This window comes from Bufo bufo, chromosome 2 (genome assembly GCF_905171765.1).
Source record: "Bufo bufo chromosome 2, aBufBuf1.1, whole genome shotgun sequence".
Lineage (NCBI taxonomy): Eukaryota > Metazoa > Chordata > Amphibia > Anura > Bufonidae > Bufo > Bufo bufo.
In genome coordinates this window covers 363,838,985-363,866,593 of record NC_053390.1, presented here as the reverse complement: position 1 = coordinate 363,866,593, position 27,609 = coordinate 363,838,985, and the positions used below count along the sequence as shown (strand labels likewise).

At 41.1% G+C, this 27,609-nt stretch overlaps 1 protein-coding gene across 1 annotated transcript in view; it reads left to right on the top strand.

Moving 5' to 3' along the window:
- PTPRD (protein tyrosine phosphatase receptor type D) overlaps positions 1-27,609 on the top strand; it is a 413,356-nt gene that overhangs the window by 381,151 nt on the left and 4,596 nt on the right. Inside the window, 2 exon segments of the mRNA XM_040417151.1 lie at positions 2,904-3,058; positions 15,256-15,391. Coding sequence (XP_040273085.1) covers positions 2,904-3,058; positions 15,256-15,391 — 291 coding nt within the window.

Below are 27,609 nucleotides of genomic sequence, written 5' to 3'. Positions count from 1 at the left end.
GTAGATGTAAAGAGAAGGCGGTGGCAAAGTTCATAAAAAAATGGAGAAGGTTAGCTGAACATGCTCTAACGGGGGAGGAAATAGAGGAACTGATGACTCCCTTTATCCAAACAAAATGGTACCTAGAGGCAAAGGTTAAGGGTACGCTGGGTAAACTGGAGATATAGTGGTGATGGTAAATAGTGAGTGAGTAGTAAGACTGAGGGTTATATTATTTATATTCTCAGTACTATAACATGAGTGACAGGTGTTGGGGGGGGGGGAGTTATGAAGATCATTGGTTATTAAAAGCTGGAATGAAAAAGAGAATAATAATTGTCTTTGTATGCAAATGTACTTCATATACCGCAAACATCAGTATTTAAAAGGATTTACTTGATGTGATGGATATGTGGCATGCTTGCCAACATTGTGTATTACCTGAAATTTACTTCCGAATAAAGAAAGTTTTAAAAAAAAAGAAAACGTACCAGTGCTATTGAGACAGATTGGCTATTTTAGAGATAATACAACCGGATCTGCTCAGAACGGATGCAGACGTTTGTATTATTATGACCGAAGCATTTTTGCTGATCCATGCATGACAGATCAAGCAAAAATGCTGGTGTGAAAGAAGCAAAAGTCACGGAGCACTATAGCTGGCAATGTGATGGAGCATTGTGGCTGGCATAGTCAGGGGGCACTGTTGCTGGCAATGTAATGAGACACTGTGGCTGGCACAATCAGGAGGCATTATGGCTGATAATGTGACGAGTTATTGTGGTTGGCATAGTCAGGGGGCCCTGTGGCTGGAATAGTCAGGGGACATTTTGGCTGCTAATGTTATGAGGCACTGTGGCTGTCAATGTGGTAAGACACTGTGGCTGCCAATGTTATAAAGCATTGGCTTTTGTACTGTGTCTGTACCATATTAACTGTATATTACCCATAGGATATAAACAGTAAAATTTTATTTTCTACTTTTATGCTTCAAATTTTGGGTGTGTCTTATGGTCCGTTAAGTCTTATAGGCTGAAAAACTATGGTAATATGTGAAATATAAATGAATGATGACAAATAAATACAAATACTATGGTTTACATTTCCCCTAGGGGCTCATTTAGCTAAATGGTCCAGGCAATGAGGAATTGTTTATATAGAGAACATATTGTGGTACAGTATACAGTTGCAAGAAAAAGTATGTGAACCCTTTGGAATGATAAGGATTTCTGCACAAATAGGTCAGAAAATGTGATCTGATCTTCATCTAAGTCACAACAATAGACAATCACAGTCTGCTTAAACTAATAACATACAAAGAATTAAATGTTACCATGTTTTTTTTAACACACCATGTAAACATTCACAGTGCAGGTGGAAAAAATATGTGAACCCTTGGATTTAATAACTGGTTGAACCTCCTTTGGCAGCAAGAACTTTAACCAAACGTTTCCTGTAGTTGCAGATCAGACGTGCACAACGGTCAGGAGTAATTCTTGACCATTCCTCTTTACAGAACTGTTTCAGTTCAGCAATATTCTTGGGATGAATGGTATGAATCGCTTTCTTGAGGTCATGCCATAGCATCTCAATTGGGTTGAGGTCAGGACTCTGACTGGGCCACTCCAGAAGGCGTATTCTCTTCTGTTTAAGCCATTCTGTTGTTGATTTACTTCTATGCTTTGCGTCGTTGTCCTGTTCCAACACCCATCTTCTGTTGAGCTTCAGCTGGTGGACAGATGGCCTTAAGTTCTCCTGCAAAATGTCTTGATAAACTTGGGAATTCATTTTTCCTTCGATGATAGCAATCCGTCCAGGCCCTGACGCAGCAAAGCAGCCCCAAACCATGATGCCCCCACCACCATACTTCACAGTTGGGATGAGGTTTTGATGTTGGTGTGCTGTGCCTCTTTTTCTCCACACATAGTGTTGTGTGTTTCTTCCAAACAACTCAACTTTGGTTTCATCTGTCCACAGAATATTTTGCCAGTACTGCTGTGGAACATCCAGGTGCTCTTGTGCAACATTGTGCAGCAATGTTTTTTTTTGGACGGCAGTGGCTTCCTCTGTGGTATCCTCCCATGAAATCCATTCTTGTTTAGTATTTTATGTATCGTAGATTCGCTAACAGGGATGTTAGCATATGCCAGAGACTTTTGTAAGTCTTTAGCTGACACTCTAGGATTCTTCTTCACCTCATTGAGCAGTCTGCGCTGTGCTCTTGCAGTCATTTTTACAGGACGGCCACTCCTAGGGAGAGTAGCAGCAGTGCTGAACTTTCTCCATTTATAGACAATTTGTCTTACCGTGGACTGATGAACAGCAAGGCTTTTGGAGATACTTTTATAACCCTTCCCAGTTTTATGCAAGTCAACAATTCTTAATCGTAGGTCTTCTGAGAGCTCTTTTGTGCGAGGCATCATTCACATCAGGTAATGTTTCTTGTGAAAAGCAAACTGGTGTGTGTTTTTTATAGGGCAGGGCAGCTGTAACCAACACCTCCAATCTCATCTCATTGATTGGACTCCAGTTGGCTGACACATCACTCAAATTAGTTCTTGCAGATGTCATTAGTCTAGGGGTTCACATACTTTTTCCACCTGCACTGTGAATGTTTAAATGGTGTGTTCAATAAAAACATGGTAACATTTAATTCTTTGTGTGTTATTAGTTTAAGCAGATTGTGATTGTCTATTGTTGTGACTTAGATGAAGATCAGATCACATTTTATGACCAATTTGTGCAGAAATCCATATCATTCCAAAGGGTTCACATACTTTTTCTTGCAACTGTATAGTGATAGGACAGAGATGTAAATCCTCTGGATTCATTTTGGCTGACTGTGGTGAACAGTTCAATTTGTTATGTATTTTCAGATATTGACTTGCATTTAATTTACCATGCTTTACTATGTTTTATTGCAGGATGGCCAATCACGAACTGTCAGACAGTTTCAATTTACTGACTGGCCAGAACAAGGGGTGCCAAAGTCTGGAGAAGGATTCATTGACTTCATAGGACAAGTGCATAAAACAAAAGAACAATTTGGACAGGATGGCCCGATATCTGTCCACTGCAGGTAAATCTCCAATTTTCACCCAATAAGTTTAATGTACATTTCACTCATTAAAAAAAAAAAAAATGTTCTGCAGAAGGTCCTCACAATCCATGAATGCATCTTCATTCATTTGTGACATAGAAGTGAAGAGTCAAGTGACAGTCAAGAGCTAATCATCAGATATTTATGTATTTAATGAAAGGACCCTTTTGTACAGTAGTATAATTAAATACTAACCCAAAATAGAATTGTACTTTCATAAAATTACATTTCATATTATAGAAATAACATGTGTTTATATGTCCATTTGCCAGAGAATCAGCTTTTTTGGACATTTTAGCTTGCTGCTTTTCCAAGGCTGCTAGTTCAAGTGCTGATCTACAAGTGCATTGGAGATACTCAGGAGGTAATCTGGAGGTGGATACAATCTAAACAAGATTTGTTTGTTTAAATTTTTCCCCTCTTTACAATGGCAGACCTGGTTCTGTGCAGGAATTGTTGTGCTTTTATTTCAGGTTCCACTCTTCAGAGGTTTGGATACTGTCTGATCTGTAGACAGCTCTCCATAATGCAACAGAAAATTACCTTTTTGAAATATGAGATTTGTAAATTAACCATTAAACAAACTCAGGCTGAGAACATTGCAATGCCACTGCCACAGAGGCCCCCTAGAAATGGAAGATGGGTTACTGTAGATTCTGGTAGACTGAGAGTTGTGGATAGAAGACATGTCCCACAGTCTGTGGCTCTCCATAATTTATTTGCAGCACTTTCAGAGTGCAAGAGCAACATGGAGGATGGCTCAAGCACAGTGGGTGAGAAACAATCATCTCCCATGCCTAAAGTATGTAAGACTGCAGCCAAAGACAAAAAGGAGAAGGTAAGGATTGATAGTAAGCAGCAGGGATAGACGACGGATCCTTAATATTGTTAGGCAAGCAAAGCAGGAAAGGGAAGTGGATGTTATTGTCCATTTTGGGACAAACGATCTGGCTTGCAATGAGGTTTCAAAGGTAAAAGAAGCTTTTCACACACTTGGAAAGGATATACGGGAGGTTGCATCAACTGTTTCATTCTCTGCAGTTTTGCCTGTGCATAACCTTCAGCATGACAGGAAGATGCGCATTAAGGAATTCAATGTATGGCTTGGTGAATGGTGTCTGAACCAAGGGTTTGGCTTTGTGTCTCATGTTAGCTCTTGTTGGAATGGAAAAGAACTGTACAAGAAAGATGGTTTGCATCTTTCTCTCAAGGGAACGAATGTCCTCGGTGAACAGTTCCAAGTATTTGCTAAGGAGCATTTAAACTAGGAAAGGGGGGAAAAAAGAGTGATAATCCAGCAGTCCGACTGCCCCCCGGAACAATGCCAGAAGATGCCAGTAGCACAAAGGTTAAGAAATGACAAGCTCAGATTCTTATCTACAAATGCTCGCAGTTTAGGGAATAAGATCAATGAACTTGAGGCTATAATGGCATCTGAGAATATAGATGTAGTGGCTGTTACCGAGACGTGGTTCAAGGGGAGTAATGACTGGGATATATCAATACCAGGGTTCTCTCTATACAGGAAAGACAGAGAAGGGGGAGGGGTGGCCCTGTATGTGAAAGATAGCATAAAATCTAATTTGATACAAGTTAGCGAGAACAAATTAGAGTCAGTTTGGGTTACCTTGCAGCTTGATAATCATAAGGTAACTCGTGTAGGTGTGATATATAGACCACCTAGCCAAGTCAAAGAATTAGATGATCTACTAGTTGAGGAAATAGCTAAAATGACATTGAAGGGGGAAGTTATCATTATGGGAGACTTCAATCTTCCAGATGTAAACTGGAAAACCAAAATAGCTAGTTCTGCCAGGAGTACAGATATTCTAAATTCCCTACTGGGATTATCTCTACAGCAAGTAGTTGAGGAGCCAACCCGGAAGGAGGCCATTTTAGATTTAGTATTCACAAATGGGAATTTGGTATATGATATTACTGTAGGGGAAAGCTTGGGATCTAGTGATCACCAGTCAGTGTGGTTTACTATAAGTACAGTGACTGAGTCACACCACACAAAAACAAAAGTTTTAGATTTTAGAAAAACTGACTTTTCTAAATTTAGTTTAGTGGTATACGAGTCCCTATCAGATTGGAACAGTTTCATTGGAGTCTAGGAGAAATGGGACTACTTAAAAGTGGCACTATTGAAGGCAACAGAAAATTGCATTAGGCTTGTCAGTAAAAGCAAAAAAAGGAAGAGACCACTGTGGTACTCAGCAGAAGTGGCCAAAATCATTAAAAACAAAAAGATAGCATTTAGGAATTATAAAAAAAAATAAAAAATGAGGATGACAGGCAAATTTATAAGATTAGGCAGAGAGAGGCCAAACAAGTTATAAGAGCTTCTAAAGCACAGGCAGAAGAGAAATTAGCTCATTCAGGGAAAAAAGGCGATAAGGCATTCTTCAGATACATAAATGAAAAAAGGAAACAAAAACAAGGAATTACCAAATTAAAAACAAAAGAAGGAAGGTATATGGAAGAAGATAAAGAACTAGCTGACTGCCTCAATGAATACTTCTGTTCAGTTTTTACAAAGGAAAATGAAGGAAAAGGACCTCAGTTAGGAAAGAAGACTAATGAATCTTTTGATGCATGTGTCTTTACAGAGGAAGAGGTTCTAAGTCAGCTGTCTAAAATTAATACAAATAAGTCACAGGGGCCTGATGGGATATACTCCCAAAGCTATTAAAAGAGCTCAGCGGTGAACTAGCAAAACCATTAACAGATTTATTTAACCAATCACTGGCAACAGGAGTCGTCCCAGAAGATTGGAAATTAGCAAATGTTGTGCCCATTCACAAGAAAGGTAGTAGGGAGGAATCGGGCAACTATAGGCCAGTAAGCCTGACATCAATAGTGGGGAAATTAATGGAAACCATACTTAAGGAGAGGATTGTGGAACATCTAAAATCCCATGGATTGAAAGATGAAAAACAGCATGGGTTTACTTCAGGGAGATCATGTCAAACTAATCTTATTGATTTTTTTGATTGGGTGACTAAAATAATAGATGGAGGAGGTGCAGTAGACATCGCTTATCTAGACTTTATTAAGGCTTTTGATACTGTCCCACACAGAAGGCTTATCAATAAATTGCAGTCTTTGGGCTTGGACTCCCATATTGTTGAATGGATTAGGCAGTGGCTGAGGGACAGGCAACAGAGGGTTGTAGTCAATGGAGTATATTCAGACCAAGGTCTTGTTACCAGTGGGGTACCTCAGGGATCTGTTCTGGGACCCATATTGTTTAATATCTTTATCAGCGAAATTGCAGAAGGCCTTGATGGTAAGGTGTGTCTTTTTGCTGATGACACAAAGATTTGTAACAGGGTTGATGTTCCTGGAGGGATACACCAAATGGAAAAGGATTTAGGAAAACTAGAGGAATGGTCAAAAATCTGGCAACTAAAATTTAATGTTGATAAGTGCAAGATAATGCACCTGCGGCGTAAAAACCCAAGAGCAGAATATAAAATCTGTGATACAGTCCTAACCTCAGTATCTGAGGAAAGGGATTTAGGGTTCATTATTTCAGAAGACTTAAAGGTAGGCAGACAATGTCATAGTGCAGCAGGAAATGCTAGCAGAATGCTTGGGTGTATAGGGAGAGGAATTACCAGTAGAAAGAGGGAGGTGCTCATGCCGCTTTACAGAGCACTAGTGAGACCTCATTTGGAGTATTGTGCGCAGTACTGGAGACCATATCTCCAGAAGGATATTGATATTTTGGAGAGAGTTCAGAGAAGAGCTACTAAACTGGTACATGGATTGCAGGATAAAACTTACCAGGAAAGATTAAAGGACCTTAACATGTATAGCTTGGAAGAAAGACGAGACAGAGGGGATATGATAGAAACTTTTAAATACATAAAGGGAATCAACAAGGTAAAAGAGGAGAGAATATTTAACCACCCCAGGACCGCCGTACGCAGGATTGCGTCTTTGCGGCGGTCCTTTTGTTCTGGGTGGACGCGCCGGTGCGTCCTCTCGCGAGACGCGAGATTTCCTGTGAACGCGCGCACACAGGCGCGCGCGTTCACAGGATCGGAAGGTAAGCGAGTGGATCTCCAGCCTGCCAGCGGCGATCGTTCGCTGGCAGGCTGGAGATGTGATTTTTTTAACCCCTAACAGGTATATTAGACGCTGTTTTGATAACAGCGTCTAATATACCTGCTACCTGGTCCTCTGGTGGTCCCCTTTGTTTGGATCGACCACCAGAGGACACAGGTAGCTCAGTAATATGTTGCACCAAGCACCACTACACTACACCCCCCCCCCTGTCACTTATTAACCCCTTATTCACCCTTGATCACCCCTGATCACCCCATATAGACTCCCTGATCACCCCCCTGTCATTGATTACACCCCTGTCATTGATCACCCCCCTGTAAAGCTCCATTCAGATGTCCGCATGATTTTTACGGATCCACTGATAGACTGATCGGATCCGTAAAAATCATACGGACGTCTGAATGCAGCCTTACAGGGGAGTGATCAATGACTGTGGTGATCACCCCATACAGACTCCCTGACCACCCCCTGTCATTGATCACCCCCCTGTAAAGCTCCATTCAGATGTCCGCATGATTTTTACGGATCCACTGATAGACTGATCGGATCCGTAAAAATCATACGGACGTCTGAATGCAGCCTTACAGGGGAGTGATCAATGACTGTGGTGATCACCCCATATAGACTCCCTGATCACCCCCCTGTCATTGATTACACCCTGTCATTGATCACCCCTCTGTAAAGCTCCATTCAGATGTCCGCATGATTTTTACGGATCCACTGATAGACTGATCGGATCCGTAAAAATCATACGGACGTCTGAATGGAGCCTTACAGGGGAGTGATCAATGACTGTGGTGATCACCCCATATAGACTCCCTGATCACCCCCCTGTCATTGATTACCCCCCTGTCATTGATTACCCCCCTGTAAAGCTCCATTCAGATGTCCGCATGATTTTTACAGATGCACTGATAGATGGATCCGATCCGCAAAACGCATACGGACGTCTGAATGAAGCCTTACAGGGGCATGATCAATGACTGTGGTGATCACCCCCCTGTCATTGATTACCCCCCTGTAAAGCTCCATTCAGATGTCCGCATGATTTTTACGGATGCACTGATAGATGGATCGGATCCGCAAAACGCATCCGGACGTCTGAATGAAGCCTTACAGGGGCATGATCAATGACTGTGGTGATCACCCCATATAGACTCCCTGATCACCCCCCTGTCATTGATTACACCCCTGTCATTGATCAACCCCCTGTAAAGCTCCATTCAGATGTCCGCATGATTTTTACGGATGCACTGATAGATGGATCCGATCCGCAAAACGCATCCGGACGTCTGAATGAAGCCTTACAGGGGCATGATCAATGACTGTGGTTATCACCCCATATAGACTCCCTGATCACCTCCCTGTCATTGATTACACCCCTGTCATTGGTCAACCCCCTGTAAAGCTCCATTCAGATGTCCGCATGATTTTTACGGATGCACTGATAGATGGATCCGATCCGCAAAACGCATCCGGACGTCTGAATGAAGCCTTACAGGGGCATGATCAATGACTGTGGTGATCACCCCATATAGACTCCCTGATCACCCCCCTGTCATTGATTACACCCCTGTCATTGATCAACCCCCTGTAAAGCTCCATTCAGATGTCCGCATGATTTTTACGGATGCACTGATAGATGGATCAGATCCGCAAAACGCATCCGGACGTCTGAATGAAGCCTTACAGGGGCGTGATCAATGACTGTGGTTATCACCCCATATAGACTCCCTGATCACCCCCCTGTCATTGATTACACCCCTGTCATTGATCAACCCCCTGTAAAGCTCCATTCAGATGTCCGCATGATTTTTACGGATGCACTGATAGATGGATCCGATCCGCAAAACGCATCCGGACGTCTGAATGAAGCCTTACAGGGGCATGATCAATGACTGTGGTGATCACCCCATATAGACTCCCTGATCACCCCCCTGTCATTGATCACCCCCCCTGTCATTGATCACCCCCCCTGTCATTGATCACCCCCCTGTCATTGATCACCCCTCTGTCATTGATCACCCCTCTGTAAGGCTCCATTCAGACATTTTTTTTGGCCCAAGTTAGCGGAATTTATTATTTTTTTTTCTTACAAAGTCTCATATTCCACTAACTTGTGTCAAAAAATAAAATCTCACATGAACTCACCATACCCCTCACGGAAACCAAATGCGTAAAATTTTTTAGACATTTATATTCCAGACTTCTTCTCACGCTTTAGGGCCCCTAGAATGCCAGGGCAGTATAAATACCCCACATGTGACCCCATTTCGGAAAGAAGACACCCCCAGGTATTCCGTGAGGGGCATATTGAGTCCATGAAAGATTGAAATTTTTGTCCTAAGTTAGCGGAACGGGAGACTTTGTGAGAAAAAAATTAAAAATATCAATTTCCGCTAACTTGTGCCAAAAAAAAAAAAATTCTATGAACTCGCCATGCCTCTCATTGAATACCTTGGGGTGTCTTCTTTCCAAAATGGGGTCACATGTGGGGTATTTATACTGCCCTGGCATTCTAGGGGCCCCAAAGCGTGAGAAGAAGTCTGGTATCCAAATGTCTAAAAATGCCCTCCTAAAAGGAATTTGGGCACCTTTGCGCATCTAGGCTGCAAAAAAGTGTCACACATCTGGTATCTCCGTATTCAGGAGAAGTTGGGGAATGTGTTTTGGGGTGTCATTTTACATATACCCATGCTGGGTGAGAGAAATATCTTGGTCAAATGCCAACTTTGTATAAAAAAATGGGAAAAGTTGTCTTTTGCCAAGATATTTCTCTCACCCAGCATGGGTATATGTAAAATGACACCCCAAAACACATTCCCCAACTTCTCCTGAATACGGCGATACCACATGTGTGACACTTTTTTGCAGCCTACGTGGGCAAAGGGGCCCATATTCCAAAGAGCACCTTTAGGATTTCACAGGTCATTTACCTACTTACCACACATTAGGGCCCCTGGAAAATGCCAGGGCAGTATAACTACCCCACAAGTGACCCCATTTTGGAAAGAAGACACCCCAAGGTATTCCGTGAGGGGCATGGCGAGTTCCTAGAATTTTTTATTTTTTGTCACAAGTTAGTGGAAAATGATGATTTTTTTTTTTTTTTTCATACAAAGTCTCATATTCCACTAACTTGTGACAAAAAATAAAAACTTCCATGAACTCACTATGCCCATCAGCGAATACCTTGGGGTCTCTTCTTTCCAAAATGGGGTCACTTGTGGGGTAGTTATACTGCCCTGGCATTCTAGGGGCCCAAATGTGTGGTAAGGAGTTTGAAATCAAATTCTGGAAAAAATGACCTGTGAAATCCGAAAGGTGCTCTTTGGAATATGGGCCCCTTTGCCCACCTAGGCTGCAAAAAAGTGTCACACATCTGGTATCTCCGTACTCAGGAGAAGTTGGGGAATGTGTTTTGGGGTGTCATTTTACATATACCCCTGCTGGGTGAGAGAAATATCTTGGCAAAAGACAACTTTTCCCATTTTTTTATACAAAGTTGGCATTTGACCAAGATATTTATCTCACCCAGCATGGGTATATGTAAAATGACACCCCACAACACATTCCCCAACTTCTCCTGAGTACGGAGATACCAGATGTGTGACACTTTTTTGCAGCCTAGGTGGGCAAAGGGGCCCATATTCCAAAGAGCACCTTTCAGATTTCACATGTCATTTTTTACAGAATTTGATTTCAAACTCCTTACCACACATTTGGGCCCCTAGAATGCCAGGGCAGTATAACTACCCCACAAGTGACCCCATTTTGGAAAGAAGAGACCCCAAGGTATTCGCTGATGGGCATAGTGAGTTCATGGAAGTTTTTATTTTTTGTTACAAGTTAGTGAAATATGAGACTTTGTATGAAAAAAAAAAAAAAAAAAATCATCATTTCCCACTAACTTGTGACAAAAAATAAAAAATTCTAGGAACTTGCCATGCCCCTCACGGAATACCTTGGGGTGTCTTCTTTCCAAAATGGGGTCACTTGTGGGGTAGTTATACTGCCCTGGCATTCTAGGGACCCAAATGTGTGGTAAGGAGTTTGAAATCAAATTCTGTAAAAAATGACCTGTGAAATCCGAAAGGTGCTCTTTGGAATATGGGCCCCTTTGCCCACCTAGGCTGCAAAAAAGTGTCACACATCTGGTATTGCCGTACTCAGGAGAAGGTGGGGAATGTGTTTTGGGGTGTCATTTTACATATACCCATGCTGGGTGAGAGAAATATCTTGGCAAAAGACAACTTTTCCCATTTTTTTATACAAAGTTGGCATTTGACCAAGATATTTATCTCACCCAGCATGGGCATATGTAAAAAGACACCCCAAAACACATTCCCCACCTTCTCCTGAGTACGGAGATACCAGATGTGTGACACTTTTTTGCAGCCTAGGTGGTCAAAGGGGCCCATATTCCAAAGAGCACCTTTCGGATTTCACAGGTCATTTTTTACAGAATTTGATTTCAAACTCCTTACCACACATTTGGGCCCCTAGAATGCCAGGGCAGTATAACTACCCCACAAGTGACCCCATTTTGGAAAGAAGAGACCCCAAGGTATTTCGTGATGGGCATAGTGAGTTCATAGAAGTTTTTATTTTTTGTCACAAGTTAGTGGAATATGAGACTTTGTAAGAAAAAAAAAAAAAATCATCATTTTCCACTAACTTGTGACAAAAAATAAAAAGTTCTATGAACTCACTATGCCCATCAGCGAATACCTTAGGGTGTGTACTTTCCGAAATGGGGTCATTTGTGGGGTGTTTGTACTGTCTGGGCATTGTAGAACCTCAGGAAACATGACAGGTGCTCAGAAAGTCAGAGCTGCTTCAAAAAGCGGAAATTCACATTTTTGTACCATAGTTTGTAAACGCTATAACTTTTACCCAAACCATTTTTTTTTTTACCCAAACATTTTTTTTTAATCAAAGACATGTAGAACAATAAATTTAGATCAAAATTTATATATGGATGTCGTTTTTTTTGGCAAAATTTTACAACTGAAAGTAAAAAATGTCATTTTTTTGCAAAAAAAATCGTTAAATTTCGATTAATAACAAAAAAAGTAAAAATGTCAGCAGCAATGAAATACCACCAAATGAAAGCTCTATTAGTGAGAAGAAAAGGAGGTAAAATTCATTTGGGTGGTAAGTTGCATGACCGAGCAATAAACGGTGAAAGTAGTGTAGGTCAGAAGTGTAAAAAGTGGCCTGGTCTTTCAGGGTGTTTAAGCACTGGGGGCTGAGGTGGTTAAAAGAAGAAAAACTGCTACAAGAGGACATCGTTTTAAATTAGAGGGGCAAAGGTTTAAAAGTAATATCAGGAAGTATTACTTTACTGAGAGAGTAGTGGATGCATGGAATAGCCTTCCTGCAGAAGTGGTAGCTGCAAATACAGTGAAGGAGTTTAAGCATGCATGGGATAGGCCATCCGTCATATAAGATAGGGCCGGGGGCTATCCATAGTATTCAGTATATTGGGCAGACTAGATGGGCCAAATGGTTCTTATCTGCCGACACATTCTATGTTTCTATGTTTTTTAACCAGCCAAATTCAATGTTTTATTATCTATAGTATCCATTTGACATTTTCTTTTACAATGGTATAAAATAACAAATAGAGTAATAATTATCGTACCACTTCTCTGTCTCTTCAGTGGTGATGCTTCCCTGGTCTCTGCTCTTTCTCCTCCAGCGATGGCATGTTGACACATGTGACCACTGTAGCCATCACTGGCCACAATGGTGACCTCAGTCTGGTTGACAAGTCACTGCTGCAGCCATTGATTAGCAGCAGCGGTCACAGGTTGTGTCGACACATTATCACTGGAGCAGAAAGAAGAGGACCAGAGAAGTGTTAGCACTGGAGCAACAGAGGAGTGGTGAGTATTATGTTATTTTATGACTTGTGGATGGACAACCCCTTTAATAAGATTATGAAAGCCACCATAGATCTTCAGACTTGCATCTCAATGTTTCATTATCACTGTGTGCTTTGGAAACTTTTCAAATTAACCCATCCCGGTAGTCTAAAAATCCTGTAGTCAATATTCTACACTTCACTTTTATACTATGGAGTGATTTATAAAGCCCTGCAATCCAGAATTTTGGCTTCCAAAGTCAAAAAAGATAACTCCCACACACCCACACACACACAGAAAACTTACTTTATTTCTAAAAATGCATCAACATCTGCCCAAATCATTCTTTTTATCTTTTGAGGATTACCACCCTACATAGAAGACTCACCCAATACTTCAATTTCTCTGTTTGCTTTGGGTGCAGTGACATTTCTGAGTAATCCTACTTGGTGAACAACAGTTGACCCTGGTTTATTTGAATTTTTGCAGCTTCTCTCTATGAGGATTTTAGATAATGTGCCCATTTTTCAACAACAGCTCTTATAGATAGAAATTCATGTATAGCCATTTTGTTAGCTCACATTTAGCTAAGCAAAACCATAAGGATAAAATCTTACACATTTCGAGCATAACTTGTTCTTACTTATATTCGAATATGTTACATCTATACAAAATTATCTAAAAAATTATCATTAACCAGTAATCAAAGTTTAAATGAGTTACATGCTTTGTTAAACATCACTTATTGCATGAAGTTACAAGTGGATGAAACAGGTAGTAGTAAAGCAACGGGAAAGAGACACATGCCCCCCACCCATCAGACAGATTATGGCCAATTCATACATAGATGATAGAAACCTAGATGTGGTTGCAAGCAATTCGAACATGAATACCTGTATGATATGAAGACAATATTACTCCGATAAAGTTTTTTTTAAAGCTTTTCTTTTAAATCCATCAACATAGTAATTGCTGGATATTCCTGCAAGTAACAGGTGCATCATTAATATGCGTGGATTAAATTGATAGCATGCAGTTTGCACATTAGGGGTACCAGACTACACAGTTTTCTTCACCTTTTGAAGACAGTAAAGAACAAGGCTTATCGTTTTGTCACTCTGAAATTGTTTGGTAAGCTGTGAGCTAATGATGAGATTGACCTTAACCAGCATAAAGAACACTCCATGAAACAAAACTAGTTTTTACTTTTCCCTCACTGATTTGCTATCAGCAAAGATATGGACATGGGAGGAACTGATATTTAACTGGTTGAGGACTGGCCTGGGAAATGACAGTCCCTAAAGCTTATATCATAGCTTATGTATGGTCCAGGCTTTCTATAGCGATCAGGTAGCCAAATATGTTGAGTCCCCCACTGTCAAAGACTGTTGTGGACCCTCGAAAGAACACAGAAGTTGTTTTTACTACTTGTATCTTCTCTATTCTCATATACACAGTGCCCAATGAGCACTTTGCATATAATAGAGACAGCAGCAGTGCCGCTGCCTCTATTGGTCTCAATAATCGTGTGACTCGTCGCATGAATGTAGGGATGCAATTAGCAGGAGGCTTACAACTATGTCTAAATAGGCTCAAGACAGCCCCTAATAGTGACAGCTATCATTGCAGCTGATCAGATTTCCCATGTAAATGGGGCGACTGTGTGGAGGCAGTTATAGTGGCAAAGTATAGTGTAGTATGAATACAATAATTAAGCCCCCCAATGGTTTTATTTGACCTTGGAGGGACAAAGTATAAAAATAAAAAAGTTATAAAATTACAGAAATACAGAAAAAAATAAACCGCCACAAATAACCATTCCTGACCATGAGCTGAGGTATACTTACCCAAAATCGAACATGTGAAATATCAAAGTTTAGAGTAGATGATGATGAACAAAAATAAAAAAAATATGTATTTTTAGGGTTACACTATATTATTAACAGAAAAAAAATGAAAATGGTGAAAAATGTAAGAAAGCATATTTCTTGCTACTTCAAACTATAAGCATGACAATTGTAAATAAAGATACATTATGTGTATAAAGGTTTGCATTATTTATGAAAATACGTTGCTAGCCCAACAAGTAAAAAAGTTGCAGACGCTAAACCTACTTCTAAACGGTTCCTGGTCCTGAATACGGAAGTTGCACTTGTCCGGTTAATAAAACTATGCAAGAGGCTGGAAGTCATCTAACCTCCTATTATCATCCTTCTCTTTTTATAACAGTGCTGGTGTTGGAAGAACTGGAGTATTCATTACATTAAGTATTGTTTTGGAAAGAATGAGATATGAGGGTGTTGTAGATATCTTCCAGACTGTCAAAATGTTGAGAACACAACGACCTGCAATGGTACAGACAGAGGTAAGTCGAATTATTAACAAGGTGTCCAGTAGTCACCAATAATTGTCCTCATGAAGTCTGTTAATGCAACAGTGTATGGAATAGTAAAAGCATCATTACCAAATAATCAAAGGAAATCATTAGCTGTTCCATTGGTAATGAGGGTATGTTAATGCAATAATGTTGTTTCTAGTGTAGGGAGGTACAAGGGGTCGTCATTGATGGTAGGTATGTGTCACCGAGGTTCCTGGCCTCGGTGAAGTAAGAGCCAGTATTTTCATGTGTCAGCGGCAGCTAATGCTGATTGACACTTTTGCTATTTAGTATGGCTGTAAATAGCTGATCCTGGTCGGCTCTTATTGGGAGTAGTCAAAGTGCTGGTTGGGTGACTACTCCCCACGTTCCAGGCCAGATTTTGACAGCACCTGGCTATCCTTAATAAGACAGCTGGGCTCAGCAGCAGGGAACGCCCTGTGTGTTATGATCTGAGCCCTGTGCTGGCCGACAAGGTGAAGTTTTTGTTATGCATGAACTTTCTACTCGATGTGAACAAGCACCAACCCTGCAAAGAGTGTTTTTTGTTTGACCTTATGTGTGAATAAACACGGACATTTGAATTACGAACTCATTCTTTGCCTCTGTACTGCAGCCGCTTATCTCAACTGCCAGAGCAAACCCCACACTAGGTAACATCACTGACAATATTTCAAAGTACAACATAACATTTGATTTGATCGTAACTACTGTGCCTTGAACCGGGGAGCGTCTTATATGCTTAAGATATATATACAAATTTACAATAACTGCTGACATTTCCAGTAATGTTGTCTACAGTACAGCCAATTACTCATTCTAAAACACCATTTTGATACTTTATGGTGTGTACAACTGTGACTATTTGCATCTATGGTGCAGTGGTAATTCCAGAATTGCAGCATCTCTTGTATGCATCACAGAAACTATATTCTATTGCAATCCCAACATGTTTCCAGGATCCATTGAGTGTTTAATATAAGTCTCATAATGAGGGAAATGTTGGTTATTTTCAATGGACGTACAAAAGCCGTTCTTTTCAAATGCATTCTGCCAACCGTGTGTTTCCAGAATTCTAAATATTTATTTGCCATATAAATCGATACAGAAAGTAATATAAGTATAAAAACATTAAGAGTAACAATATTTCACTTTAGCTTCATGATAGTTCATTATTATCTACATCTCTGGTCTGAGAATCCACATTTGCCCAGATTTACTAATGTGTCTGCGCCTACAAGCTGTCTAAAATTTTTTGAAAACTGGCACTTTTTTTGACTTGCTCGATTTATGACACTAAATTTTGTCTTCTCAAAGTAGAGATTAGCAAACCAGTCAAGATTTGTTTCGGGTCCGGTTCCCCAAATTGTTTAAAAAGTTGTTCCAATTGCCCTGAAAGTTGGTATTTAACTCCCTCTAGCCTCCTAGGACTCATAATTTTTAGGAAGACTTCTTATCTCTTTTTTTATGTTTTATGATTTTTTTCCCCCTAGCCCTGGCATGCAATGACAGCAATATTAAATGCTGTCGGTGTTAACATACACTGTGTTTAAAAAGACACTGCGCCTGAACATGTCTCATACATTTTCATATTTCAAAGCTTTCAAAAATTTTCCCTGATCGGGGACAGATGATGTTTAAACACACACACAGTATAATAATCCTAGTTGATTACAGCACTCTGTCTATTCTGGCTGGTGTGGGTGCTCGTCAGGGGTTTGTTCCTGGCTCCACCTCCTGGAACTCAATTTGTGTCAAACAATTCAGACAGCACTCCAGGTTTATATGATGCTTAATTGGTTTTTATTGGCCGGACATGGTGGTACACAATGCAACGTTTCGGGCACATAGGATGCCCTTCGTCAGGCTGATGTACAAAAATAGAAAAATAGGTACATGTAAGTATACGACAATTAAAGGAACATGATTGACAAAAGTTTACATGATTGGTAATAAAATACATATCAACGTAATGGATCATGTCATGGATCCATGGATTTCATCAATGAATTTCACCGGTAAGTATTTATCCGAAAATGTCATCGGTACATGTTCATCCATAAATTTCATCAATAAATTTTATCAATACATTTCATCAGTAATTCTAATCAGTAAATCTCATCAGTACATCTCAACAGTACTTATATCACATAGTACATAGTTGACAGAGTAAAGAGTGAGCACCAGGGGGCACTGTAGTGCTGAAGCATAATTTAAAACTATTGTTTTCTAAATTATGCTTCAGCACTACAGTGCCCCCTGGTGGTCACTCTTTACTCTGTCAACTATGTACTATGTGATATAAGTACTGTTGAGATGTACTGATGAGATTTACTGATTAGAATTCATTGATGAAATCCATGGATCCATGACATGATCCATTACGTTGATATGTGTTTTATTACCAATCATTTAAACTTTTGTCAATCATGTTCCTTTAATTGTCGTATACTTACATGTACCTATTTTTCTATTTTTGTACATCAGCCTGACAAAGGGCATCATATGTGCCCGAAACGTTGCTTTGTGTACCACCATGTCCGGCCAATAAAACCAATTAAGCATCATATAAAACTGGAGTGCTGTCTGAATTGTTAAACACACACACAGTGTTATGAGATTAAAAAAATAAAAATAAAAATTGTCTTGAGGGAACTTGATGGTTGGCAAGTGGCATTAGTGGCATGATGCAGGCCATAGCAGCAGCCATACAGAACGTGATGGTAGGTAGGTAGGTAGGCAGACAGCAAGAACGGAAAGATGGGGCACCAGGAGCAAGGTTTATTTATCGCTTTCAGCCGCCCTGCACTGTGAGAAAATTTAACCCCCCAGCCACTAGAAAATGTTAAAATTTCATCCATGTGGAAAGTGACTACATGGAACTGACCCTTAGGGATTAGCGGCAGTGGCATGATGCATTGAAGGCTCCAGTTTTGCCTGGACTGTGAAAAAAAAGGTTGATATTGACGCAGTAATCACCTACATTTATGCTGCGCCCTAAAGATATGTAACACTCCCCCCCACCCAAAAAAAAAAGGCATATGCAATGTCAAATTCCAGCAAGTTAGCACGTTGTGGATCAAGAAGTGTAGTGGCATGCCATTCTGTCGCTGCAGGTCCAGGAGTGTATTCCTCACCACACAAGAGTGGCTGAAGTGCTTGGGCAGTCTCCTGGATCTTGCCAGCACCTTGCGCAAGCCAGTGTACTTATTTAGAAAGGGCTGCACCACTAGGTTGATATTGATTACCATGCAGGGAGCATGTTTTATTTCGCCTTAGTTCAGGGCAGACTAGATGTTGCTCCCATTGTCTCTGACCATCTTGCCCTGTTGGAGTTGGCAGAGTGACAGCCAGTGGGATGTTTTCTCCTTGATGTACTTGAGCAACTGATCTCCTGTGTGGCTACTCTCTCCCAGGCCGATCAGCTGCAGCGCAGCGTAGCACCGCTTCACTTGACACATGTCATAGGATGGAGGGGTAGTGACTCTGTGCCCAGCTTCTATTGGGGATGGGAATATGTCCATGAAGGAGGAGGCGGGTAAGTGCCTGTTGTGTGAGCCAGGCCGACACAAGCATGGGGGTGGGTTCAAAAAGACCTGGTCTCGTTGCTATGGTGCTGCCTTATCACTGCCGGAAAAAACATTGACCCATTGGGCTATGAAAGACATGTACTGTCCCTGCCCTTAAGAGCTGCTCCAGATGTCCACTGTGGCTTGAACCTTGCCAAACAGTGAGAATCGCAGGGAGCAGCCCACGATGTCCGCCACATGAGAGTACAAGGCAGGGATGGCTTTTTTGGGACAAGCAATGCTGGCTAGGAATCTTCCAGTGAGGTGCAGCATACGCCATTAGCTCCCTAAAGGCAGTAGACTGGACTAAATGGTACAGCAGCAATTGCACCGCCAGCCACTGCGCCAGGTGCGAATTAAGCTTGCCCACAGTCAGATTGCTGGGGCGTAGGGTTATTTCCTGGCCACACATTCCATTATCGATGGAGCGGAGGAGGAGGAGGAGTCTGAGAGAGAGAAGCGGAAAGTGATGATAACAATGTGAAAGACTCTTTCCTGCTCATGAATGCAGCCTGGCTTCCGCAAGCTGGCCGGGAGAAGGAGGGAACTCCTTCCGCAGTGGCTGGCTACCACATCTGTTTGGCCATGAGACCACTTCAATAGGGCTGTGTTGCCTACATTTGTGTTTGCCTGCCCATGTTTTATTTTGCTCTTGCACAAGACAATGCTTTTGTTTCGGCAGCATGGAGAAAAACTGCCAGACAGGAGATACTCATGTAGAGGAAGAGGCAAACGAGATGGGCTTAGTTCTGGCATGTTTTGGGCCTAACCCACTCACAGTGTCAGCAGCTTCACTAGAGCCTGAAGTAGACGTGGCTCTGGCTGTTTTTTTAAGAGGTAGCCTTTACTCTTTATTGTTGCCACTATCACCCTCCTCCTCTGATGTTGCCTCCTCCGCAGCACCCGGACCCATCTCCCAGGTCCTGTCCAGCTCACAATAGTCATCTTAGTCCTCACGCTCCCCTCCTCTGCTCTTCCCCGACTGCCACTGTCGCTGCCACTACTACCACCACCAACATGGCTATGCTTGCGATCTGTAGCCTCCTCTTCCAGCTCTTCCTCAGGGCAGACTCTGAAGTCACCTCCACGTTATCCTGCTGTGACTGAATGGAGGAGTGAGCCATCCAATAAACTATCTCATCTTCTTTCTCCTCAACTGGCCCACAAAAAAGTATCCTGCCTCCAATACCTCCAAATCAAACTGCCTAATAGTAAATCTGTCCATAGCAACCAGTCAGAGCTTAGCTTTCATTCCAGACCTGTAGGAACTGAAAGCTAAGCTCTGATCAATTGCTATGGGCAACTAAGACAGATTTACTATTAGGCAGTTTAATTTGGAGAAATTGGAGATGGGCTACTGCTTCGTGTGCCACCCTGTATAATGTTGAGCCTTTCCGAAGCGAGCAGGGAGAACTGTGGCCTACTACTACCAATACTTCTGGCCGGATTGATGGTGCTGCTACTATCCATATTCTAGCTCTGGGTCTTTCATTTGGAACTCTTCCATAATCTGGAAATTTTTGGGCCTCTCAGATAATGTTGTGAACAACCCTGTGTCTTAGTGTAGTAAACATGTATATATGCTGCTAGTTTGCTGCTAGTCCCCGATAAAAAACTAAAATTGATTGGAAACATGTTTGTGAACACAAAAAGGGAAACTGATTTAGGCCTAAATTTGTTATCCCTCGCAGATACCTTTGTGTGCTGGCCTGTGTATTGGTGTTGATTACCTATATGCTGGTTTAATTAAATTCAACAAGTACTAAAAATCATTTAAATTCCAACCGTGTGGAAACTGAAAATAAGCAAACAGATGACTAAGGCTTGATACTCAATTTCTCTTTAATACACACATGTAGATAGCTGCTATACCTTGTGCCTTATATTTATCACCTATATATGCTGGTTAAATTACATTTAACAATCCAGATTTTTTTTTTATCCCAACCGCATGGAAACTGAAAATACGTAAACGGATGATTGAGGAGTGATGCTCAATTTCAACTTAACACACACAGGTAGATTACTGTCAGACCGTGGGTATTGCAGCAGTAATTACGTGTGTGTGTATATATATATATATATATATATATTTATATATATACTGCTTACACATATAAATATACAGTTGCAAGAAAAAGTATGTGAACCCTTTGGAATGATATGGATTTCTGCACAAATTAGTCATAAAATGTGATCTGATCTTCATCTAAGTCACAACAATAGACAATCACAATCTGCTTAAACTAAAAACACACAAAGAATTAAATGTTACCATGTTTTTATTGAACACACTATGTAAACATTCACAGTGCAGGTGGAAAAAGTATGTGAACCCCTAGACTAATGACATCTGCAAGAACTAATTTGAGTGAGGTGTCAGCCAACTGGAGTCCAATCAATGAGATGAGATTGGAGGTGTTGGTTACAGCTGCCCTATAAAAAACACACACCAGTTTGCTTTTCACAAGAAACATTACCTGATGTGAATGATGCCTCGCACAAAAGAGCTCTCAGAAGACCTACGATTAAGAATTGTTGACTTGCATAAAACTGGGAAGGGTTATAAAAGTATCTCCAAAAGCCTTGCTGTTCATCAGTCCACGGTAAGACAAATTGTCTATAAATGGAGAAAGTTCAGCACTGCTGCTACTCTCCCTAGGAGTGGCCGTCCTGTAAAAATGACTGCAAGAGCACAGCGCAGACTGCTCAATGAGGTGAAGAAGAATCCTAGAGTGTCAGCTAAAGACTTACAAAAGTCTCTGGCATATGCTAACATCCCTGTTAGCGAATCTACGATACGTAAAATACTAAACAAGAATGGATTTCATGGGAAGATACCACAGAGGAAGCCACTGCCGTCCAAAAAAAACATTGCCGCACAATGTTGCACAAGAGCACCTGGATGTTCCACAGCAGTACTGGCAAAATATTCTGTGGACAGATGAAACCAAAGTTGAGTTGTTTGGAAGAAACACACAACACTATGTGTGGAGAAAAAGAGGCACAGCACACCAACATCAAAACCTCATCCCAACTGTGAAGTATGGTGGTGGGGGCATCATGGTTTGGGGCTACTTTGCTGCGTCAGGGCCTGGACGGATTGCTATCATCGAAGGAAAAATTTATTCCCAAGTTTATCAAGACATTTTGCAGGAGAACTTAAGGCCATCTGTCCACCAGCTGAAGCTCAACAAAAGATGGGTGTTGCAACAGGACCCAAAGCATAGAAGTAAATCAACAACAGAATGGCTTAAACAGAAGAGAATACGCCTTCTGGAGTGGCCCAGTCAGAGTCCTGACCTCAACCCGATTGAGATGCTGTCGCATGACCTCAAGAAAGCGATTCACACCATTCATCCCAAGAATATTGCTGAACTGAAACAGTTCTGTAAAGAGGAGTGGTCAAGAATTACTCCTGACCGTTGTGCACGTCTGATCTGCAATTACAGGAATCGTTTGGTTGAAGTTCTTGCTGCCAAAAGAGGTTCAACCAGTTATTAAATCCAAGGGTTCACATATTTTTTCCACCTGCACTGTGAATGTTTACATGGTGTGTTAAAAAAACATGGTAACATTTAATTTTTTGTGTGTTATTAGTTTAAGAAGACTGTGATTGTCTATTGTTGTGACTTAGATGAAGATCAGATCACATTTTCTGACCTATTTGTGCAGAAATCCTTATCATTCCAAAGGGTTCACATACTTTTTCTTGCAACTGTATATATATATATACAGTACAGACCAAAAGTTTGGACACACCTTCTCATTCAAAGAGTTTTCTTTATTTTCATAACTATGAAGGCATCAAAACTATGAATTAACACATGTGGAATTATATACATAACAAACAAGTGTGAAACTGAAAATATGTCATATTCTAGGTTCTTCAAAGTAGCCACCTTTTGCTTTGATTACTGCTTTGCACACTCTTGGCATTCTCTTGATGAGCTTCAAGAGGTAGTCCCCTGAAATGGTCTTCCAACAGTCATGAAGGAGTTCCCAGAGATGCTTAGCACTTGTTGGCCCTTTTGCCTTCACTCTGCAGTCCAGCTCACCCCAAACCATCTCGATTGGGTTCAGGTCAGGTGACTGTGGAGGCCAGGTCATCTGGCACAGCACCCCATCACTCTCCTTCATGGTCAAATAGCCCTTACTTTCAAAGTTTTCCCAATTTTTCGGCTGACTGACTGACCTTTATTTCTTAAAGTAATGATGGCCACTCGTTTTTCTTTACTTAGCTGCTTTTTTCTTGCCATAATACAAATTCTAACAGTCTATTCAGTAGGACTATCAGCTGTGTATCCACCTGACTTCTCCTCAACGCCACTGATGGTCCCAACCCCATTTATAAGGCAAGAAATCCCACTTATTAAACCTGACAGGGCACACCTGTGAAGTGAAAACCATTTCAGGGGACTACCTCTTGAAGCTCATCAAGAGAATGCCAAGACTGTGCAAAGTAGTAAACAAAGCAAAAGGTGGCTACTTTGAAGAAGCTAGAATATGACATATTTTCAGTTGTTTCACACTTGTTTGTTATGTATATAATTCCACATGTGTTAATTCATAGCTTTGATGCCTTCAGTGTGAATCTACAATTTTCATAGTCATGAAAATAAAGAAAACTCTTTGAATGAGAAGGTGTGTCCAAACTTTTGGTCTGTACTGTATATATGTTGCCTAATTAAAATGAAAACATCCCCCAATTTTTTTTTAATTGTGACCGTGTGGAAACTAAAAATATGTAAATGGTCAATTGAGGCTTGACGCTCAATTTCAGCATAACCAACACAGTCAGATTGCCGTGGGTATTGCAGCAGTAATCACATGTGTGTGTGTGTATATATATATATATATATATATATATATTTTTTTTTTTTTTTATATATATATATATATATATATATACTGCTTAACCCCTTCCTGACTGTCCACTGACTATATACAGTACATCCTACAATATATGCACATACCCCCTCCAGATAGCTTGTATATAAATGGTCAGGCAGCCCTTTAATCCCAGTGCTGTACATCGCTGGGAATAAAGCTCCTGCAGTCTAGCAGGCGCAGGTCGGGTCCTGGCTGTCAGACACAGCGGGGACCCTAAGGAGAAAACAGGAACCGTTTATTACCACTCTTGCCTTCTCCAGTGGCGGCAGGAGATCGCTAGAGTAGGGCAGGGAGGGAAAGCAGGAAGCGGGCCCGAGCTGCTTTCTCTATTATTCCTGGCTTTTACATGACTGCTGGGTGTTTCGGGGCAGGAGCAAAGCTGCAGGGTCTAAGGAGTCCCTGATCAGCTCTGCCAATGTGTAATGCTCCCACAGGGGTCTGTTTTCTCCTATAACTGGGGCTCCTGTGAATGCCCCAGTTACAGTGGAAACAGGGGGGGGGAGTCAGTGTCCTTGAGAGGTTTTTTGATGACCTTCTGGGTGACATATTATGTGCAGGTAGCTGTTTTTGATGTGCACCTGCACTTCTGATAGCAATCACGGCCACAGGTCCTGTCTCCTATCTCCTTGTCTGTCAGCTGCCCTGCTTCTCTCTATTGTACAGAACTCACACAATTTTTCTTTGCAATCCTAGCCTTTCCCTTATCTGTCCCTGCTAATAAGCTTGATTGATTTCTTATTGTCCTTGATTCATTTCTCACTGTCTCTGACTCCCTAAGATCGTTTTCCTGGCAAACACTGTAAGACCCAACCACCCTCTTTCACAGCCCAGCACAGAATGGTGTTCTGCTAGGGCACCAACTTGCCTGCTGCAGCACTGATTGGCTCACCGGGCTGACAGACAGCCTGGGAGCCAATCAGGGCACGCCCCCTTCCTTCCTCTTTTTTCTCGCTGACATGTGCACTAAAATGGTGACACGTGCCATTTTAGTGGATTCGTCCGAAACAAACCCAGAAAGAGTCGGGTTTGTCTGTCATCCGAAAAAATAGCAAAGTTTAGACCGAACTCGGTTTTGCTTATCCTTATCTAAAGGTAAACCAACCAATAGTTGGTATACAGTGACACGAAACTGTCCATCCCTGCACCACATTTATCATCCAGCCTGAGCCACTATAAATCTGGTGCAGGTCTAGTCAACCTGTCTATGCTTATACCATCTATAGGATTAGTAAATCTGGGCCATTGTGTTCCAATAAAAGACATATATACAAGTCATGTATTTAGTACCAAGGTTTGCATTGGATCCTATCATGGGAAATCAAGAAAGCCTGTCGTCATAGCAAGGTTTTGAGAAAGGGTTTCCTGATAGGATGGGATCTAACTCCATCCTCGGCTCTAGATATACGTCTCTTTGATGGAACTGTGATGCTGCCATGTGCTTAAGGCACTATTGTATTCTTAATGCATATCTAACAGCACTGAATATATGATCTTTTATTTATTTGATAGGTTGCCGACCTAGGACGAGAATGCTCATCCTAACTGGCCGGTACTTAACGCCTTAGAACAGGCATTCTCGTCCTAGGGTTAACCGGCTTCTCCACACACACTGCCACCATCAGTAGAAGGGACCCAGCTGATACTGACAGCCGGGCCCCTGCTGTATCTGACAGCATCGGTGAAAACTTTAGATGCCAGTGGATTAACCCCCTGTATGCCGCGGCCCAGCTGACCGCGGCGTGCAGGGGGTTTGTGGCAGCTTTTATATCCCCATCAGATCGCGGCGGTGACGGGGACCCGATGGTTGCTATGGCAGCCCCGATGCCTTGAACAGGCATCGGTACTGCCAGCTACGGAAGCCCAAGAGATCCATCCCCAGGGCTGGGTCTCCTAGGCAACTGTCAGCGTCTTACAGTGTAAGGCACTGACAGTTCAATACAGCACAATACAGATGTATTGTGCTGTATTGAAACAGGGGTCAGACCCTGAAATGTTGAAGTCCCATAGTGGGACAAAAATATAGAATAATAAAAGTGAAATAAAAGTGTTTTTATCAATATAAAAAAATATTTTAGTTTCAATTAAAAAAAAGCCCCTTCCCCATAAAAAGAAACATAAAATTGTAAAAAAGTTAGGTATCGCCGCGTCTGTAACAACCTGCTCTATAAAAATATCCCATGATCCACCCCGTCTGGTTAACGCTGTAAAAAAAAAAAAAAAAACTGTGCTAAAAAAAACTATTTTTTGTCACCTTTTATCACAAAAAGTGTAATACCAAGCGATCAAAAAGTTATATGTACCCAAAAATAATACCAATCAAACAGTCATCTCATCCCGCTAAAAATGAGTCCCTACATAAGACAATCGGCCAAAAATTAAAAAAGATATGGATACTTTTTTTCAGAAAATGGAGACATAAACACATAATTTTTTTGCTTCAAAAATGCTTTTATAGTTTAAAACCAAAATATATTTAAAAAAACAAACATATTAGGTATTGCCGCATCTGTAATGACCTGCTCTATAAAAATAGCACATAAGCTAACCCGTCTGGTGAACACTGTAAAAAAAAAAATAGTACCAATCAAACCGTCATCTCATCCCGCAAATTGAGATCCTAACTAAGAAAATCACCCAAAAAATGTTCTTTAAAAAAATTTGCGCTCTGCCGTGTTCCAGTGCAGCAGTTTACGACCACCTATGGGTTGTTTCTGTAAACTGCAGAATCAGGGTAATAAATATTGAGTTTTATTTGGCTGTTAACCCTTGATGTGTTACTGTAAAATATGAATAAAAATGGAGAATCTGCCAAAAAAGTGAAATTTTAAAATGTCATCTCCTTTTCCTTTAATTCTTGTGGAACACCTAAAGGGTTAAAAAAAAAAGTTAGTAAAATCAGTTTTGAATAACTTGAAGGGTGTAGTTTCTACAATGGGGTCATTTATGGGTGTTTTTTTCACTATGTAAGCCCCACAAAGTGACTTTAGAATTAAAGTGGTCCTTAAAAAAGTGGGTTTTGGAAATCTTAAAAATTAAAAAATTAGCTTCTAAAATTCTAAGCCTTATAAGATCCTAAAAAATAAAATTAAAATAAAATTACATTTACAAAATGATGCAAATATGAATATATGGGGAATTTAAGGTAATAACTCTTATGATGTATCACTGACTGCCTAAGGCTACTTTCACACTAGCGTTCGGAGCGGGTCCGTCTGATGTTTCAAGCAGCGTTCAGGTGTCCGCTCGCTGAGCGGAGCGGAGGCTGAACGCTGGCAGACTGATGCATTCTCAGCGGATCCGCGTCCACTGAGAATGCATTACGGCTGGACGGTTGCGTTCGGGGCCGCTTGTGAGCACCTTCAAACGGAGCTCACGAGCTGACACCCGAACGCAGGTGTGAAAGTAGCCTTAAAAGCAGAATTTTTTTTCCAAATGTTCTGTAAATTTTGGACTTGTTAGTAAATAAAGGTGAATTATATTGACTCAAATTTTTCACTATCATGAAGTACAATGTGTCACGAGAAAACAGTCTCCGAATGGCTTGGATAAGTAAAAGCATTCCGAAGTTATCAGCACATAAAGTGACACATGTCAAGTTTCCAAAAAACTGCCTGGTCCTTAAGGTAAAAAATGGCAAGGTCCTTAAAGAGTTTCTGTCATCACAAAATTCGTTATGTAGCTGGCTGACATTAGCGATGTGCTAATGTCAGCAGTACATAACTGTGTAACTTTTATCTGCCTACA